This window comes from Pinus tabuliformis, chromosome 3_1 (assembly GCF_031772625.1).
Source record: "Pinus tabuliformis cultivar Carrire ecotype Pingquan chromosome 3_1, CPIR1, whole genome shotgun sequence".
Taxonomy (NCBI): Eukaryota; Viridiplantae; Streptophyta; class Pinopsida; order Pinales; family Pinaceae; genus Pinus; species Pinus tabuliformis.
In genome coordinates this window covers 370,643,717-370,662,638 of record NC_142301.1, presented here as the reverse complement: position 1 = coordinate 370,662,638, position 18,922 = coordinate 370,643,717, and the positions used below count along the sequence as shown (strand labels likewise).

At 38.0% G+C, this 18,922-nt stretch overlaps 1 protein-coding gene across 3 annotated transcripts in view; it reads right to left on the bottom strand.

Moving 5' to 3' along the window:
* LOC149187250 (uncharacterized) overlaps positions 1–18,922 on the bottom strand; it is a 308,667-nt gene that overhangs the window by 177,401 nt on the left and 112,344 nt on the right. For all 3 annotated transcript variants that reach the window (XM_089411330.1, XM_089411331.1, XM_089411329.1), the window contains exon 2: positions 6,328–6,501. In XM_089411330.1, the coding sequence (XP_089267456.1) occupies positions 6,328–6,501 (174 nt within the window). The remainder of the gene's footprint in view (positions 1–6,327; positions 6,502–18,922) is intronic.

Genomic DNA, 18,922 nt, shown 5'->3' with positions numbered 1-18,922 from the left:
GGGTAACAATCACCTAGTAAAGCTTTACACTAGGTCATACATTATGTTATGACATGTAATATGATTTGAATGTTTTGACTTGAAAATTTGATTCTCATGGTTCATCATTTATGAGCAATGAATGTCACATTTGCAATTCTTTGTGGTTCATGAGTCTAATGATATCAATAATCATATTATTTTACATGTTGGATGTTACTCTCTTACATTTTCTTGATTTTGTTTATTAAACTTTCACAAACACATACACACGCAATTTTAAGGCAGCCCCATGCACTTTGATTCAATGTTGATAACATCGCCAATTTTTATGTGATGTGTCGTGATTTTTGCCTTAAAAGATTTTTTCCAAGTTGTTCCTTTTTTTGCTGATTTTTCCCAATTTTGAAAAAAAAAATGAATATATATTGTATTTTTTTATTTTTGTTGTGGTTTGCCGATTTTTGCCAATGTTTCCAAGAAGATGTTTTCCAGAACCTTGTCGACTTTTTGCCAATGACAGTGTTTTCAACACTGCGTTGATTCAAAAATGGCATCAACATACCTACACTCACACTAGCACCCTATTTGCCTTGACATCAAGCCTATTAGGTACAAACTATGGTCAAACTTCCAAAAATCAACCTTCAATTTATATTTAAGATCTCTAAAGAGTTTTATTATATGTAACATAACCTGACATGGAGCTCTAACTTCCAAAAATCAGCCTTCAATTTATATTTAAGATCTCTAAAGAGTTTTATTATATGTAACATAACCTGACATGGAGCTCTAATGATAGTTCTATTGAGGATTTATGCTTAACCCTTCACAATTCTGGTGTATCTCCCTCGCTAGAAATCACCTGCATTAGAGTATCGATGTACACAATCCCGACACCACATAACAAGAAAATAGTGTGATGCTAGACATATCATTAAAGGAAGTTAGAACCAGTACAAGATCTTGTATGACCTTTAAGACCATGTAAATTATTCTAGTTGAGGTAATCCTATATGGCATCAATTGGAATTTGAACGAATTGGGTGGTTTGAAGCAGTGTTGCGAACATCGCGATTAAATTGCGATTTTTGAAAAAATCGCAATTTTTTCACCAAAATTATTTAATTGCCAATTTTTTTGGCGATTTTTTTATTTGCAAAAAATCGCAATCCGATTGTTAAAAATCGTGGACGATGGAAACAGCAACTTTAAAGGGCCGATCTTTTTTTTTTGTCATTTTTTTTAGACAGTGGGCAAGTTTGAGAGCTAAGGAGGAGAAAAAGTCATCTACAAGGGCAAGAGAGGAGAAAAGCAAAGGAATTTAGCATCCCAAGCAAGAAAAATTCGAGTTTGGACCAAGTTTCTTCAGCAAAGCGTGGTTTCCAGGTATGGGCATCAAATTTGGCCCTATTTTTTTTTTTGTCTTGTTTTTGCTTGGGTTTCTATAACCCATTGATTTTCAATGATTTTTGAGTGGATTTGATTGTGTTTTTTTTCATTTTTGTTGCATAGAGTGGAGAGGGTTCATTTTGGTCAAAAATGCAAAAACTTGATTGTTAGATTTATAAGTTTAATTTCTTCTTGTGCCCTAGTTTTTTTGCATCATTTTTGCTTGGGTTTGAATGTGCATTTTTCCATTATTGTTGCATTGAGTTGAGGTTATTTTTTTTTGCCAAAAATTCAATGTGTTGTATGTAAATTTTATTTTTATTTTTTTAACTTGCAATTCTTCTTGTGCCCTAGGTTCAACTTCAAAGTTCCATAGTTTTAAAATTCGGTCGTTTCGAAACCGAAACAGTCGAGTTGATCCGTTTCGTTGCCCTCAGAAGTGACTCGGTAGAAGAAATGGCTCGTTTGGCCGAGTCATGGCTGACTTGGCCAACTCGGCCGTTTCCATACTAACTCGGTCGAGTCACAAACAGAGGCCCGTAACCCTAGTAAAACAGTGATTTAACAGTTTTTTAATGATTTTTTAGGGTGTTTGCTGATTGGTTTGGACTCCAATGTGTTTTATGAATTAGTTAAATGTTATTTGGAGTCCATTTCCCCCTCCCAAACCCTATTTAACACACTCAAATGCTCTGTACTATTGATATGCTATTCAAATTTCATGGTAATGTTAAATTCTTAAAGTAAAAGTGACATTCTCCTTAATCTTCATTTTCATCCTTTTACTTAAATTTTTAACATTACCATGAAATGACTCAGGATGTTTGAGAGTGGTTTCGGCGTCATTGGATATCATATGGAGAAAGTAGAATTTTAGATTTCATTCAAAATCCAGCAGACTTATCAGTTTTTCAGGATTTCAGGATTGGAGGATTGCAATGTTTCCATTGAATTTTGTCATGTATTAGGGTATGGAACTCGTATTTAATCAAGAGCACCAATCCCTCTATGTACCTTGATGTTAGTGACATTGGTTGTTGAACTCCTCTGGGATTCGCTCCCAAACCAGGAGCTTCTGAAAATGTCGCTCCCGCTCTCGTTTTCGCTCTCGCTCCCCACTTTCGCTCCTGCTCCCAAGTAACACTGAGCCAGATGATGTTGGCAACTCTAGCAGTAGCCACTAGCCAGTAGTACTGGTCACAGAGTTTTGTTGTAGAGGCCATTTATAGCCTCCTTGGTTATGTGTTTTTGTTTTGATTTCTACATAATCATCGTGTATATATTGGACAATGCACTGGGTGCCATTTTGATATAATGGATATATTCATGAGCCTACTTTGATCATATGTTGTCTTCTATCTATATTCTAATGTTGTGTGTTTGGAAACATGAATGAAAATCTTTAAAATTATGTGTTTTTATAAAAAATAAATATTTAATGTATTTTTTACAACGACCGAGTCATTGAAATCAAGCCGGCCGAGTCGATACCGAGTCGGATTCGGAGTCGGAGTCGACCCTTGGCCGAGTCGGAGTCAGAGTCGGAGTTTTAAAACTATGCTTCAAACTTCATCTTACATTAAAACTAAAGAGTTCAACAAAGTTAAAAACATGCCAAGGAAATTGGACCTTCGTGGGAATTTGGTGAACCTGATGGAGGGTTTGACAGATCAAACTTGACTTGCAAGTTATGTGGGCATCATATGACAGGGGGGTTATACAAATTGAAGTATCACCTTGCACAAATCCCTGGACATGAGGTAGGGCCTTGCTCAAATACAAATCCAGAAATCATCCGAAGAGCCCTTAGATCATTGGAAGAAATAGAGCAAACCAAACTGTCCAAGTCAGCTCTGAAGAGTCAACTAGCAGGGAGTAGAGTGTTAGGAGGTGAACATGAGAGTGGCACTAGTTCTACTTCAGCATCAGTATCTACAACCAACCCTGTAGCTGCCTCATCATATTTTGTTCCTAGAACCACACCTGGTTCACAACCATCTATCTCTTCAATTATTAAAAAAAGGGGGAAAGAAGAAGTTGACAAGTTGTTGGGCAAGTTTCTTCTTTAGAGTGATATTCCTTTCAGTGTTGCAAGGAAGTTGGAACGATCCATTTTTCCAGGCCGTTGTTGATGTTATTGCAGTTATTGGCCCAGGGTACAAAGTCCCTTCTTATGATGACTTTAGAGGGTTCATTCTTCAAAATAAAAAGATTGACTGCACCAAGAGATTGGAGGAGTTTAGGGCATCATGGGCACACACAGGATGCACTGTGATGTCAGATGGTTGGACCGATCAAAAGGGTAGAAGCCTTATAAACTTCTTGGTTAATTGTCCCAAAGGGACAATGTTTATGAAATCTGTTGATGCATCTGCACATATCAAAGATGCACGATTATTATGTGATTTATTGGATGTGTTTATTCTGGAGGTGGGTCCAAAACATGTTGTCCAAGTCATAACGGACAATGCTACAAATTATATTGTTGTTGGCAAGATGCTTATGGAGAGGCATCCTACATTATTTTGGACACCTTGTGTTGCACATTGCATTGATTTGATGTTGGAGAACATAGGAAAAATTCTTTTTGTCAAAGATATTGTTGGCTCATCAAAAAGCATTACAAAATTTACATATAATCATGCATCTGTGCTTCATTTGATGAGAACATTCACCAACAACGAGGAGTTGGTGCGCCCTGCCATTACACGGTTTGCCACTAGTTTCATATCTCTTCAACCCCTCTTGAATTCTATGTGGGATGTGAAGAGAATGTTTCTTTCAGATGAGTAGTGTGCTTTGGCATTTAGCCACAAACCAAAGGCAGAGGCCATATGCAAATTAGTTTCATCCCAGGAAAGCTTTTGGGTGGGAGTGCAAGAGGTGTGCAGCATTCTTGAACTTTTGGCAAACATTCTTCGATTAGTTGATGGTGACAAACCCGCAATGGGCTACTTGTATGAGGCCATGGACAAGGCCAAAGAATCCATTCGAACCTACTATGATGATAAAGGAAGATGAGGGGTTTCAGAAACAAATCCTCCTATGGGAAGTGATTCATGAACGATAAAACAATACACCCCATCGTCCCATTCATGCTGCAGGGACCTACCTGAACCCCACATTTGCTTACTCCTATGGATTCTTATTTGATGTTGAAGTCATGGATGGATTCTTCACCTGTGTTCAAAGGATGGTGCCATCTCTAATAGAACGTGCAAAAATCTCCAAAGAAATGGAGATATACAAGATGGCAGGTGGCACATTTAGCTTTGACATGGTTGTGGTTGATAGGAAGACTAAAATGCCAGGTATGTTTTAGTTTGTTTCAAATTTCATTGTCTCTTCAAGTTCATAACTTCATACTTTGCTTCAACTTTCAAATTTCATTTTTTTCTTATGTTTATCTTATTTGTAATTTTTTTGTAGATGAATTGTGGAGAAGCTATGGTGGCAGAGTACCCAATCTGCAAAAGCTTGCCATTCGAGTGCTCAGCCAAACTGGAGTGTATTTGAAAAAATACACACCAAGAAGCGCAACAGGTTAAAACTTAAAATATTCCAAATTTCCAATTAATTTTTTGAATTCATTAAAAAAAAAATTATAATTATTATTTTATGACCCTTGTACAGGTTGGAGTCCCAACGACTTAATGACATGGTTTATGTCTACTACAATCTTCGATTGTGAGTGAGGCAACTTGAGAGGACACCGGATGTGGAGGCCATCTCATTGGATGGGATTGACACCACTGATGCATGGAGGGTTGAGTTCGAAAGGCCTCTCATGGAGTCTGTTGTTGATTAGTTAGAGCAGGAGGCAGTGGAGGGTGTAGAGGAGGAGGAGGAGGAGCACCAGGAAGAGGAGGTGACACCACCTACCCAGGCTACCCTTGTCACCAGTAGAGGACGTGGTCTACCTCTTGTAGCTCCTAGTTCTTCAGCGTCTAGAGCATAGGAGAGTCCATTGCCAACTCCACCGCCATCTACATCTAGAGGGAAAGCTATTGCATTTTCTCGCAAGTGGGGCAGATGAAATCAGTAGTATTAGTTATTTGGTTCATTTCATTGTCTATGACATTATGACTCATGATATGAGATACATTATTATAATTTTTGTTGATATTTTGAGGCTGAGTTGGGACTCAAGACTTACTATTCAGAACATGAGTCCCTATTATGTGTGATGTAGCACTAGAAACGATATTACACATCTTATATATTGGTTCTTTTATCATATTTATGTGTCAATGCATTTATTTTATGTTGTAGATGCTTTAGACATTAAAAAAGTCAAAAAAAAATGAATATTTGTGTATTTGCCGATTTTTTCCCGATTTTTCTTATTTTTTCTCCTCGCAACATTGGGTAGAATACCTTCATAATGTGAAACATATTTTCTTGAGTTCAAATACATGTTCATCCTTTTGTTTACATAGAATAAAAGGAATATTTGAGATGTAACAAGTAAACAATATGATGATAAATATATCAATAAAAGTAGTTAGAAATAGTACGAGAATTTTTATGACTTTAAAAGATTGTTCTAGTTGAGGTGAATCAAAATTGTACCTTCACAACGTGATATATATTTTCTTGAGTTCAAATAAATGCTCATCCTCATATTTACATAGAATAAAAGGGACATTTGAGATGACTAGTCAAACACAATTAGCCACAAGCTTTCAATACCACCAATAAGTGGATGCTATGCTCTAGTATATTTAACACAAATATGTATTGGAGAAATATTGTAATATCAATGCATATGCTTCACGTCTATGTCTATGTATTTTATGTTATCCAAATCCACATTTATGCTCATAATAAAAAGATATAACCATAATTTCTCAATCTTGTAAAATTTCCATGTGTGGAATCTACAAATTAAGACCAAGAAAGAATCAGCTGTACATACATGCCTTATTTAATAATAAATATGGAAAAGAAGAGTACCTTTGATATCAATCTGGCTTTTAAATGACATCCCATCACACAAATATCTATATTGGTTTCATTTGACTTTACAATAACCTTCCCAAGTTCAGGTGCCTCCCATTCGAATCCCAATGGCTCTGATGAATTTGCATTATTGTCTTGCAAATGAGACAGACTCGTTATCCTCGCATCCTACAAATTACAAATGGTAAGAAAATTACAAATTCCCTATAAAGATAAATTATAATACACAATATAGAAAAAATAAAAAAATAAAAATAAAAATAAAAAATAAAAAAAAAAGAATTTTCACTTCATTTTCACCTAAATATCACAATCCTAAACACAACTCATTTTTTTAAACATGTCGCACTCACAGCAAATAAATAAGAAAAAATCTATAAAACTTATAACACATTCATTCAAGGGTTATGTTACCACCTAAACTAGCATTCAAGTGGAAAGTCCAACCACAGATGCTACCTTGGTATAGCAAGATGAGAATTACACCATCGTCACCTCAATACATTGTACCCTTCACTTTAGCAAGCTCGTATCTCCCTATCTATCAATGTTAGACCTTTAAGTAAATATTTTTAGTGAATTATATTGTGCAAGATTATGATTTACTTCATTAAACCCAATAGACAGATGACAATGTAAAGTGCAAGGACTCCAACAAGTGATTAAATGCTTCAAGATAATGATTCAAAAAACAATAGCATAAAACTACATTTATCAACTTAAGACATGAATAATGAACTAGTTGATGTGTGCACCAAATCTGATTATAAAGTATGTAACGAGAAGAACCTCACATTTTTTTTAGAATGAGCATCACAATAAATGAAACTTAGAAGAGGCTACTTGAAAGATATGACTTTAAGCTACTTTAAGCCACTAGGAATGAAATCGGCTAGCATAAAATGATTGTGTAGTGTCCTTCAAGTGCCAATAAGGTATAAGATATGTTATGGACAAGCTTAAGGCTATCCTAAACTTCTAAGTCTGTTTTATTGATGAATTAATGCAGAAATCCAGATTTGAAGTGAAAAAGAAACCAATTCAAGTAAGATAATTCCACTTTTAAACAAGATGTCTTGGACGATTTGGCTAGGGCTTAAGATATGCAAAAAATAAACTGCCCAAGTAAGTTACCATCAAGCTCACAATAGATGTATTAATGAGATAAAGAAAATCTTGACATGAAAAAGGTGCAGGATACTGAATTTTAGTTCTAGAATTCACCCAAATTAACTCCAAATAATAGATACGCAATTAGGAGCAATTTAGATATGGATTTCACCACTAGAAACGAAGGACTAACATGTAACAATATTCTAGTTAATGAAATAAATGCTAAGACCAATTGTGTATGAACTTCAAAGCAAAACCTAGCTCTAGGGTTTCTTTAAACCTGATTTTTAATTTTGTTATGCAACTTCCAGATTTGAATAAGCCTCAATATCAACTGAAAGTGAGATAATTTAACGTTGAAAGCACATAACTATTGGGTCGATTTGCCTATTTAGAGTTTTAAGATAAAAAATTAAGCACAAACCCTGGTTAATCAAGTCTACAAATTGAAATATGCAATTATCTTTATGTTAGACTTGCAAAGAAATCTAGATTATGATTTTTCTTTAATTTTATGTTATATTTTTATACGCAAATAAAATAAAAGGTTTTGGATTTTATAGTTTTGGTTGGTTGTTGGGAGAAGACAAGTGCCTAATTCCAGCTAGGGCTTATGGTGTGAAGAAGAATGCTCCTCTTCAAATATTTCTCTGATTTTACATTAGTTTTTTCTCCAAGCAAATAAAATAAAAGATTTGGATTTTATAGTTTGGGTTGGTTGTTGGGAGAAGACAAGTGACTTATTCCAAGTAGGGTTTATGGGTCAAGAAGAATGCCCCTCTTCAAATATTTCTTTGACTTTCCATTAGATTTTTTCTATGCAAATCAAATAAAATATTTTGGATTTTATAGTTTTGGTTGGTTGTTGGAAGAAGACAATTGCCTTATTCCAACTAGAGCTTATGGGGTCAAGAATAATGCCTCTTCAGATTTGGCCTATATATCTTTATGGATTAGGGCTAAGAAACTAGAACCCAAAGGGAAAATTAGTCTCCTATCTAATCAAAATAAATTATGTAAACCAAAGCCTTACTAGAAGGGATTTTAAAGGTAAGGACCTGTTGTTGCACAAACTAGCAGACCTTGTAAAGAGGCAAAAACTAGAGGGCACAACAACACTTGGGACAGAGGCCCACTGTCACCATAGCCTAAGTCCCCTGCTCTTCTCAGATTTTCACCAACGAGAGGAGTCCCAGTAATGCTCACTTGTGATAGATGTGTATCTATGATGGGTTTGAAGTGAGGCAAGGTAGCTCATTCAATGGAAAGATTCAACAAAAGTGCAAGCTTTGGGAGAAGCTATTAAGACTTTCCACGAAAAACCCCTTGGAAAAGAGCCTACATGAAACCTAGGGTTGAAGTATATAACTATATATGAGCATATCCAAGGTCAAAGTAGATGAGGATAAGCAATGAGTGATTTACTTCCACAAGTACTAAAACAAATTCCTTCAAAGAATCCCCAAGTTGAAGGATTAGCTTCTAGGGTTCCCTCTTGATGTGATGGCTAGGGCATCAAATTTATGGAGATTCCACAATGGGAATTCCTCCAAAACTTGAGGTGTTAATTTTTGTTAGGGCGTATTGTTCTTTGCTTTGATAATTGCATTTTTATATACTTTTCAACATTTACATATTCATTAAACCCATTACAACTTAACATCATTAGCAATTATGTAGAAAGAACAACATCATCAACAATGCAGTGGAAAAATAAAAGGAACATCAGAAGAAAATCATGCACACAAGGGGGAAACCCACAATCAATTTGTCTTCTTCTATTAGATTTCATCAATTGTTCAGCTTCGATACAAAGTAATCCATATAGAGATACATCAGGCCACCTAAGGCCAACCCAAGTCAGTTCACAATTTCATTTGTGAAGTAAACAAAAACAAGTTTAGGAGAGCTACTATCATATCACAGTTGTACAGTAACAAATGCATTGATACTAAAGCCACTGCCATGTCAAAGATGTTGTAATAAGGACACTGTCAAGATCACTGTCATCACAAAAGCACAATCTTTGTCATATATTTTGTTGAGAAATCAATGCTAGTAGTAATTAGGGTTTGATTTCTCTTCTTGATAATTACTTGTGAATTATGTTGCCTTCTTTTACTTCTTTATTATATTATGTTTCATCAAGCAATTACCAATTTATGTGTATATGAAGATCACAAGAACAAGAGACACAAGATGTAGGCGGACAACCAGGGCAAAACCCCTATAAGGGGAAAACCCAGTTAGAACTCTTCCTTCAGTAGATTCAAAGACAAGATGAGATAGTCCAAGACTCTTTGACCTAGACACAGACTTCCCCCAATCACCAAGTCAACCCTTCCTTCTTCTCCAAGTGATAGTCTTCCAGCAGCAGCTTCGACCTAGAGTTTCGACCTTGCAGCAACAGAATTTCAGCCTCCCCAGCAGCAGAACTTCGACCTGCAGTAGAATTTAGAATTTCGGCCCCAGCAATAGCCCAGTAACTTCGCACATGTGAGAGAAAAATAGCCCAAAACTTCGATTTTTTCTTCTCTTGCAATCTTCTTCCTTCTCTAGCAACTTCGCACTTTTTCTGCCTCTCTTTTTTGTGTATCGAACTTGTTGAGTGAGTGATGCAAATGGATCGAACTGCCTCTCTATATATAGCCTCTTTTGTGGGTCGAATTGCCCTAATGTAGGCCGACTTCATCAAGATAGGGCCGACTTGGTGTGGAGGTGTCAAATGACCTATTTGACTCAAAAATAATTCTTTTTACATGATACAAAAGCCCAAGAAGGGTCTAATAAAATTGACAATGACTCTATTGACTCAATATAAAACCTAGAAGCCTACAATGGAGGCTTTGACCTAAAAAATGATGACCCAAGCATGAAACCCATGCTTTAATAAGTCATTTTTATTAATAATAAAATTTCTTTTGACAAATAAATTACATTATACAATTATGAAGACTGAACCTAGTTACATTCTTCAACACTCCCTCTTAACTAGGGAGGTATTCATACATATATATACAAGTACATGGAAGATCTCAAAAACACATGAACTACGAAGAGTTCAGGCACACTCAGTGCCACGGACTAGATACCTAACCAAGGTTATCTATCCAGGTGGGACTAAGATGGACTAAAGCTTTCAGCCAGTCTAGGTACCATCAGGCTTACTAACTAACCATCAACCCAGGGATCTAGGTGTGTATCCAAGGTCAGAGCTCCAAGACCAATGCCACCCTCCCTCTTCGGGATCAAGACATCAAACACACATAGGCCAGCCAGATGTCCTCCCAAGCATCCACCATTAGATGCTTCATCTCTCCTTATCAACTAAATATGCAATGTCAACCAATCCAAGCATGCTTCTAAAATACTCAAACTTCTTATTCGGAAGAGACTTTGTCAGCACATCAGCTACCTATTCATATGTCAGAATACACTGTAGCTTTACAACCCCATCTTGTACCAAACTCCTAATGTAGTGGTACTTGTTGTTGATATGCTTCGTCCTTGCATGGAATACAGGGTCTTCAGACATCTTGATGTTGCTTTGATTATCACAATTTATTATAGTAGGATCCAGAGGCTTTCCAAATAAATCTAACAAGAGTTTTCTTAAACAAACAGCTTCCTTTCTTACTTCACATGCAGCAACATATTTTGCTTTGGCACTACTTAACGCAACAAGATCTTGTTGCCTACTTATCCACGAAATCATTACAGAACCTAAACTGAAACATCCACCAGTAGTGCTTCTTCCATAATTCTCACTGCCACCCAAATCTGAATCTGCAAAACCTATCAACTTAACTTCCTTCCCATCATACTTTAGGCAGTGATGTATAGTGCCACGAAGATATCTAAGAATATGCTTAGCAGTTATCCAATGGTCATGACGAGGCTCCAACTGAAATTGACTAACAATATTTACAGCAAAACATATATCAGGTCTTGTATTTACCAAGTAGATTAGAGAACCCACCAACTTAAAATAGCTAGTGGGATCGACGAGACTAGAGTAGGAGCTTCTCAACATCTTAAGATTAGTGATCATGGGAGTAGTCATAGGCTTGGAATCCATCATACCGAATCTCTATAAAATCTCGATTATGTATTTACCTTGACCCAGATATATTTCTCCAGGTTTCTGCCAGACTTCCAAACCCAAGTAATAGTGCATAAGTCCCAGATCTTTCATTTCGAATTCAGCTGCCAGCATCTTCTTGCATTCTTGTATTCTGCGCTCCACACCTGTAATAAACAAATCATCTACATAAAGTAGTATAATGACTGGTTCATTGTTCACTACCTTGATGTAGAGATTTAGATCTACAGAACTTTTGACGAACCCAATTCTTAAGAGATATGCATCCATCCTTGCATACCATGCCCTAGGAGCTTGCTTTAAGCCATATAGAACTTTCTTAAGTCTACAAACATGTGTGGCCTTGCTATTTATTTCAAATCCTTCTGGTTGTTCAATGTATACTTCTTCATTAATGGTCCCATTCAGAAATGTTGTTTTTACGTCCATTTGATGAATATTCCATCCCATTGTAACAGTTAACGAAACCAACAATATTATAGTAGTATATCTAGCAGTAGGTGCAGGGTTCTTCGTAGTTTATACCTTCCTTTTGAGACAATCCCCTTGCAACAAATCTAGCTTTGTATTTATCTATACTTCCATCAATAGCATGTTTGATTTTGTAAATCCATTTTGAAGTGACAATTGATTTGTCACTTGGCCTAGTATCGATTTCCCAGAGTCTATTCTTCATGATGAATCGGTATTCTTCTTGCATCGCCTTCTTCCATTCTTCTTGATGAGTAGTTTCTTCAAAAGAAATCGGTTCAGCTTCTATCAATTTTTTCATGTATGTTGCATATCCTTAATATCTTTTTGGTCTTTTGTTTTCTCTAAAAGTTCCTTTAGTAGCTCCATGTCCTTCGACATCTTCAAGAGTAGATTTTAACCAATTTGGCCTCTTCCTTGTTTCGGGTATGATCATAGGTTGAATCAGCTCACTTGGTCCTTCATATTCTTCTTCTTGGTTTGGAGTTGTCTTATCATGATGTTCTTCTTCTTCAAATAGTGGTGTATCTTTGTCATCGGAATCAATTGGAATATCCTTGGATCTTTTGTAGGCATGATTCTCATCGAATATAACATCCCTACTTGCTTCAATTTGTCTTCCTTTCTTAATGTAGATTCTATATGCCTTTGAAGAAAGACGGTAGCCAACGAAGATCCTTTTAATGCTTGTAGAATCTAGTTTCTTTTGCTTGTCCATTGGAGCATGGATGTATGCGGGACACCCAAAGATTCGAAGATGGTCCAGACATGGCTTCTTCCCTATAAATGCTTCTTCAGGTGTCATATTCTCAAGGATTCTATGAGGACCTCTATTTTATATATATATATTGTTGTCATAGTTGCTTCACCCCACCATTGTCGAATCTCAAGGTGTTAAAACTGACAACTAGGGCCATCTTCCACCTTAGGCCAGTTCATATGATGGAGATGATTATTGCATTGGATTCCTCTTTCGGAGAGGTACAATTTTGATATAAAGATCATCTCATTCTGAGAAGAAGAAATGGAATTATGAATTTATTTCTTTTATGGACAAATTATCAAGGTCGGCCACAGTCAAATGTAGGCTCATGAAGCCCAATAGATGTGTCTCTTCACCCTCAACGAAGTGTATAAATAGAGGATACATTTTCCTCATTTGGACATCACTCATCACATCATCTTCTCTCTCTTATTTGGTTCGAACAACTTGGAGGTCTTTCTCTTTTCTTCACATGTGTGGCAAGCAGCTCTCTCTCTCTTCTTTGCACGTGTGGCAGGAGGTCGAGTTTTTCTGGGAAAAATAGGTAGAAGTTTTCAGGGCATTGACCAACATTGACTTAGGGTGATTTGACTAGCGTTGACCTTGATTTTTGGGCCAGAAGACTTTAGGTTGACTTCAGATTTGACTGCTGAAAATTACAGCAGTGTTTCTCTCTCCTTTGAATGGGTTTGACCGATTTGTTTTGGGTTGATTTTGACTCTCCTGGAAGGCCAAATTCGACTACTGTTAACCGAGCTAATTGGAGGACATTTTGGGCAGCTTTAACCACCATTGACTTTCTGGTTAGGGCTGCATTGTCTGCTGATTTGGAAGATCTGTTTTGGGCTCACATTTATGATATTTGTACTCTCTCTCCACTGAACTATTGAAGAATAATAAGAAGATTTGATCAAAGGGTTTCCCCACATTGGGGTTTGTCCCTGGCATCCGTCACATCTTGTGTCCTCTTGTCTTGGCTTGTTTTCTGCATATGATTTTATGTTCTAACTGCATTTACTATTGGAATTTGTCATTGGGCTGCTAAAGGAACATTAAAGTAAATTTTCTTAAGCATAGAACATATCATTGTTATCTAAAATTAACATGGTATTAGAGTTGAGGTGAAGACAAATCCCAAGCTAGAGTGAAGCAAAGCAATCACTAAGGGAAGCTATTGGACAAGGACTTCGAACTAGTCCCAATGACAACAACATCTTTCTTCAAATCCGAGGACAAGCTTAAGGACAAATCCAACTATCATGCATGGAAGATGACTTTGGATTTGACTTTGGAAGAAAACGATGCCATGGACTATGTCAAAGGAAGAATAGCAAAGCCTCCTTCAAATGCATCCATTGTTGCTCAAACCAAGTACAAGAAAGGTGAGGTAAAAGCTAAGAAGATTATTGTTGATTCTATTCATAAGCCTTTGGTTGCATATATTTCTGATTTGGAAACATCTAAAGAGATGTATGAAAGGCTGGTTGGGATGTTCAAAGTGAACAATGCAAATCAAATTCTCTTTCTCAAGAACAAGTTGAAGGATATCAAGATGCATAGAGGAGAATCCATCCAGTCCTACTTCATGAGGATCACCAACATCAAGAATGATCTCTTATCTATTGGAGAAGTCATCGATGACAAGGAGCTCACTCTTATTGGACTTGGAGGCCTTACAAGAGATTGTGATGTGTTCAACACTACCATTCTCAACAGTGACAGGATTCCGGGATTTGAGGAACTATCGGCCAGATGCACTCAAGGAGAAATAAGGACGCTGGAAACAGATAAGCCCTCAAATGGAAACAATCCTACTGTCTTCTATGCTCATTCTAGAAGAAGAAACAATATTGGTCCAAGGAATCAAGGACAAGGGTTAAATTCGGGGTTCAAGGAAGGAAGAAAAGGAAGGTGCTTCAATTGTAACAAGTTTGGCCACTTTGCTAGAGAGTGTCCTCACAAGGAAGATAATCCAAGAGATGATGACAACAATAATAACAACTTCAAGGGCAATGGCAACCGAAGGAACAATAGGTCAAAGGAAAGAGGAATGCTCCTTCTACTCAAAATGGAGGTGGTCGTCCTCCCAATAAGTCGAGAAACTCCAGGTATGAAGAAGCTAATGTTGTAAAGCAAAATGAATTTTATCTTATTTCTGCCCCCTCCACTACCTCTCCTCCGCATACATTGGACCATTGGTTGATTGATAGTGGTGCCTCAAGGCACTTCACTGGGTACAAAGAAACTCTCTCAAACTTGGTTGAAAAGGAGACAAATATGGAGATTATACTTGGGGATAATGCCACTTATCCCGTCAAAGGAATTGGGACCGTTACTCTTCACTTAAATCAAGGTCAAACCCTTCACCTACAAGAAGTGCTATATGCACCTAACTGGAAAAAGAACTTGGTTTCTATTTTTGCGATGGAAGACAAAGGTTTTAAGGTGTCATTCATTGATGGGAAGGTTCGTCTTTGGTAAAGGAATCCAAGAGATGCATTCACTCTAGGATTCAGGGTTGTAAGTCTCTATCAAGTTGGAGGAAGGCCGTTGGGAGCAATGATTTGTGACACCTCTCTTGAATCCGAATTATGGCACCAAAGATTTGCTCACCTTCATTTCAAAGCCTTACCCAATGCAAGGAAGATGGTCACAGGGATGCCCGAATTCAACTTAAATCATTAAGGTATTTGTCAGGGATGTGAAGCTAGAAAACATACAAGGGGACTATTCCCCTCAAGTGAAACTCAAACCACCATTCTTCAATTGGTCCATTCTGATCTATCAGGTATGTTGCCCGTGACATCTTTGGGTGGATATTTGTACTATGCTATTTTTGTGGGTGACTTCTCTCGCAAGACATGGATTTATTTCTTAAAGAAGAAGAAAAAAGTATTCAAATGGTTCCTCTCCTTCAAAGCCTTGGTCAAGAATCAAACAAGGAAGAAGATCAAAATATTAAGGACCGATAATGGGACCGAATATGAATCTAATGAAGTCAAAGACTATTGTAGAGAAGTTGGCTTTAATAGGGAGACTACCACCGCTTATACTCCTGAACTAAATGGTGTTGCCGAAAGGAAGAATTGTTCTATCGTAGAAGCCACCCGCGCTATGCTTCATGATCAAGGTCTTCCGAAGTTCTTATGGGGAGAAGCTGCCAACACCGTTGTGTATGTCCAAAACTGATGCCCACATCAAGCTTTGGACTTCAAGACACCCAAAGAAGTATTCACCAGTAAGAAACCTGATGTTTCTCATTTTAGAATTTTTGGTTGTCCCGTATATTTTCATGTGCCGAAAGAGAAAAGAAACAAACTAGATGCATCTAGGAAGAAAGGAACATTCATGGGCTACAGTGAAACTTCGAAGGCATATAGAATCTATGTGCCTGGTCAAAGGGAAGTGGAATTAAGTCATGATGTCACTTTCGATGAAGATTCTGCACTTAGAAAGATTCAAGATATTCCTATTCCTAGGAAGGCCAATGATGATGCTGATGCAGAAAAGCAGGATGAATCTTCGTCCGATGAACCGATGCCCGATGTTGAAGGTCCGATGGATCCCATTGATCCACCTCCTAGTGAGCCCTCTACTACAAGAAAGAGGCCTTTGTGGCTTAAAAATACTCTTGAAGATGTCAAGAAACACATTGCACGGAGGGGGACATTTCGTGAAAGCAAGAAGCCGAATAGGTACCAAGGGTATTTAGCTGCCATGAGTACCATTGTACAATCTGAGCCTTGTACATTCGAAGAAGCCACGAAGGTTTGGAAGGATGCGATGAACAAAGAATGTGAATCGATCGTGAAGAATGGTGTCTGGGATGTGGTTCCTAGACCCAAGGATAAGTCTATGGTCACTTCAAAATGGCTCTACAAAATCAAACATGGAGTTGATGGGAGTGCTGAGAAATTCAAGGCCAGATTTGTAGCTCGAGGCTTGATCCAAATGGATCCTAGAATACTCTCTAAGTCTTGAAATCTTCTTAAAATCGTTTAAAAAACCAAAACAATCGCATGAGAGGAACCTTCAAAAACAGCAGAAAACACTATCGGCAGCCAAAATTATGAAGAAACAGTGAAAAAATGGGTTATCGGCAACTTTGCACAGTAGCCGTCAAATCTGGCCGATCAACGGTCCAAATCTGATCGGCAAATCGCAAATCGGCAGTGACAGGCAGAGGAAATCGGAGCGCACCACATAAAACTTGCGATGGCGATTGGCGGAGTCAACGAGGACTGTCGATCAAGCGCGCAGATCGACGGCCCACGTTGCATCGCAGAATCACTATCGGAGATTACAAGAGCGCTTACAATGGCCCGGGGTTATCGCGATATGCGATTGCGATCAATCGCATCGCGATATCGCAATCGGAGAAACACAATGGAGCGGGGCTTATACACATGTATATGTGCGATGCGATTAGCCAGACCCGATGGCTATATAAACATTGTTGCATAAGATTTGAGATCCGCCGAAAGGCATTTTTTAATGTATTTTCGCATATTTCATTATTTAACGAAATACAAAGAAACAGTGCCAATGCGATGAAGCTCGGACCCGAAGGGGTTTGGGAATAAAAATGTATATTGTTTCAAGTCCGAAGGAAGCCATTCTTACGTTATTTCTAGTGTTTTTACGTATTTCCAAAATACAAAGGGAAACCTTCGAACAAGGCCGAAGCAACTTGCGATAGCAATTGAGGACAGACCCGATAGGAGAATAGATCGGATTTAAGGACTTTTGAAGTCCGAAAGACTGTGTTTTGGAAGATTTTCACAGTTGTTGAATGCATTTCTCTGTGTTGACAGAAAGCGGCCGTTTCAGGGATTTCGAAGGGTCGATGCACTCATCCATTGCAGATTAGGTGGCCACCTCCCCTTAATGCGTTATGCAATGATTGCTTAACGCTAGAAGAGGGATTCGAACGGATAGAGGCCGGGAGACAGAAAGCCGAGAAGCGAAAATGAACAGGCAAAGCAGATTGACTTTAAAGCCACCGACAGAGAGCAAACAGAGGGAGGCAGTATTGAAGGCAATGCCGAGACAGAGCAAACACAGAGACAGAGAGTGATTAAGAGAGTCTGTGTACTCAGAGAGGCTTGAGAGGTTCAAGCAAACTCTTGTTGTTGTATTTGTTGTGTGTTGAGTCTCAAATTGAGCTCACACTGTTGTATAACTCTGAATGAAAAGATAATAGAGAGGCCACGACTGAAGGCTGGACCAGGAGATGTAGCCTAGGAGTATTGGGTGAACTCCTTATTAAATTTGTTGTGTTTATGTGTGTTGTCTATTATGCTTCTTTACTGCTTCATTGCCTGTGTATTTCGCAGTCTTCTAGATCCATTGCATAAAATAACATAGGCAAATCCATGCACATGAGTCTGTAATACCTTAATAAATGTTTTAGATCTCATTATCAGATCAAGGCTTCTCTCAAAAGGAAGGAGTAGACTATGATGAGATATTCACGCCAGTTGCCCGATATACCACCATACATTCGATCATAGCCCTTATTGCCTCGCAAGGATGGAACCTTCATCAGATGGATGTCAAAACTGCCTTCTTGCATGGTTCGCTTAAGGAAGAAGTATATGTGGAACAACCTGAGGGGTTCGAGGTTCAATATCATGAGACACATGTATGTAGGTTGAAGAAAGCCCTTTATGGGTTGAAGCAAGCCCCTAGGGCTTGGTATGAGAGGATCGATAGCTATCTTATGAAGCTGGGATTTACGACAATTGATACAGACCCGAACCTTTACTTCAAGGTTGAAAATGACAGACCTCTCATTTTGGCCCTTTATGTGGATGATCTCTTTTTGACAGGTGATGACCTCTCATTCACCAATGCAAGAGGGAGTTGCCTTCTGAGTTCGAGATGGAGGACCTAGGTCTGATGCATTATTTCCAAGGGTTGGAGGTCTGGCAAAAGCCAGGGGAAATTTTCCTTTCTCAGGGAAAATATATGGTGAAGCTACTTGAGAGATGTGGGATGGTGGATTGCAAGTCTATGACTACTCTGATGGAACTCAACTTCAAGAAGCTATGTGGAAGTGTTGTTGGGCCCGAATTGGCGAACCCTACCAAGTATCGTCAACTTGTGGGGGAACTGATGTTCTTGGTCAACTCCCGTCC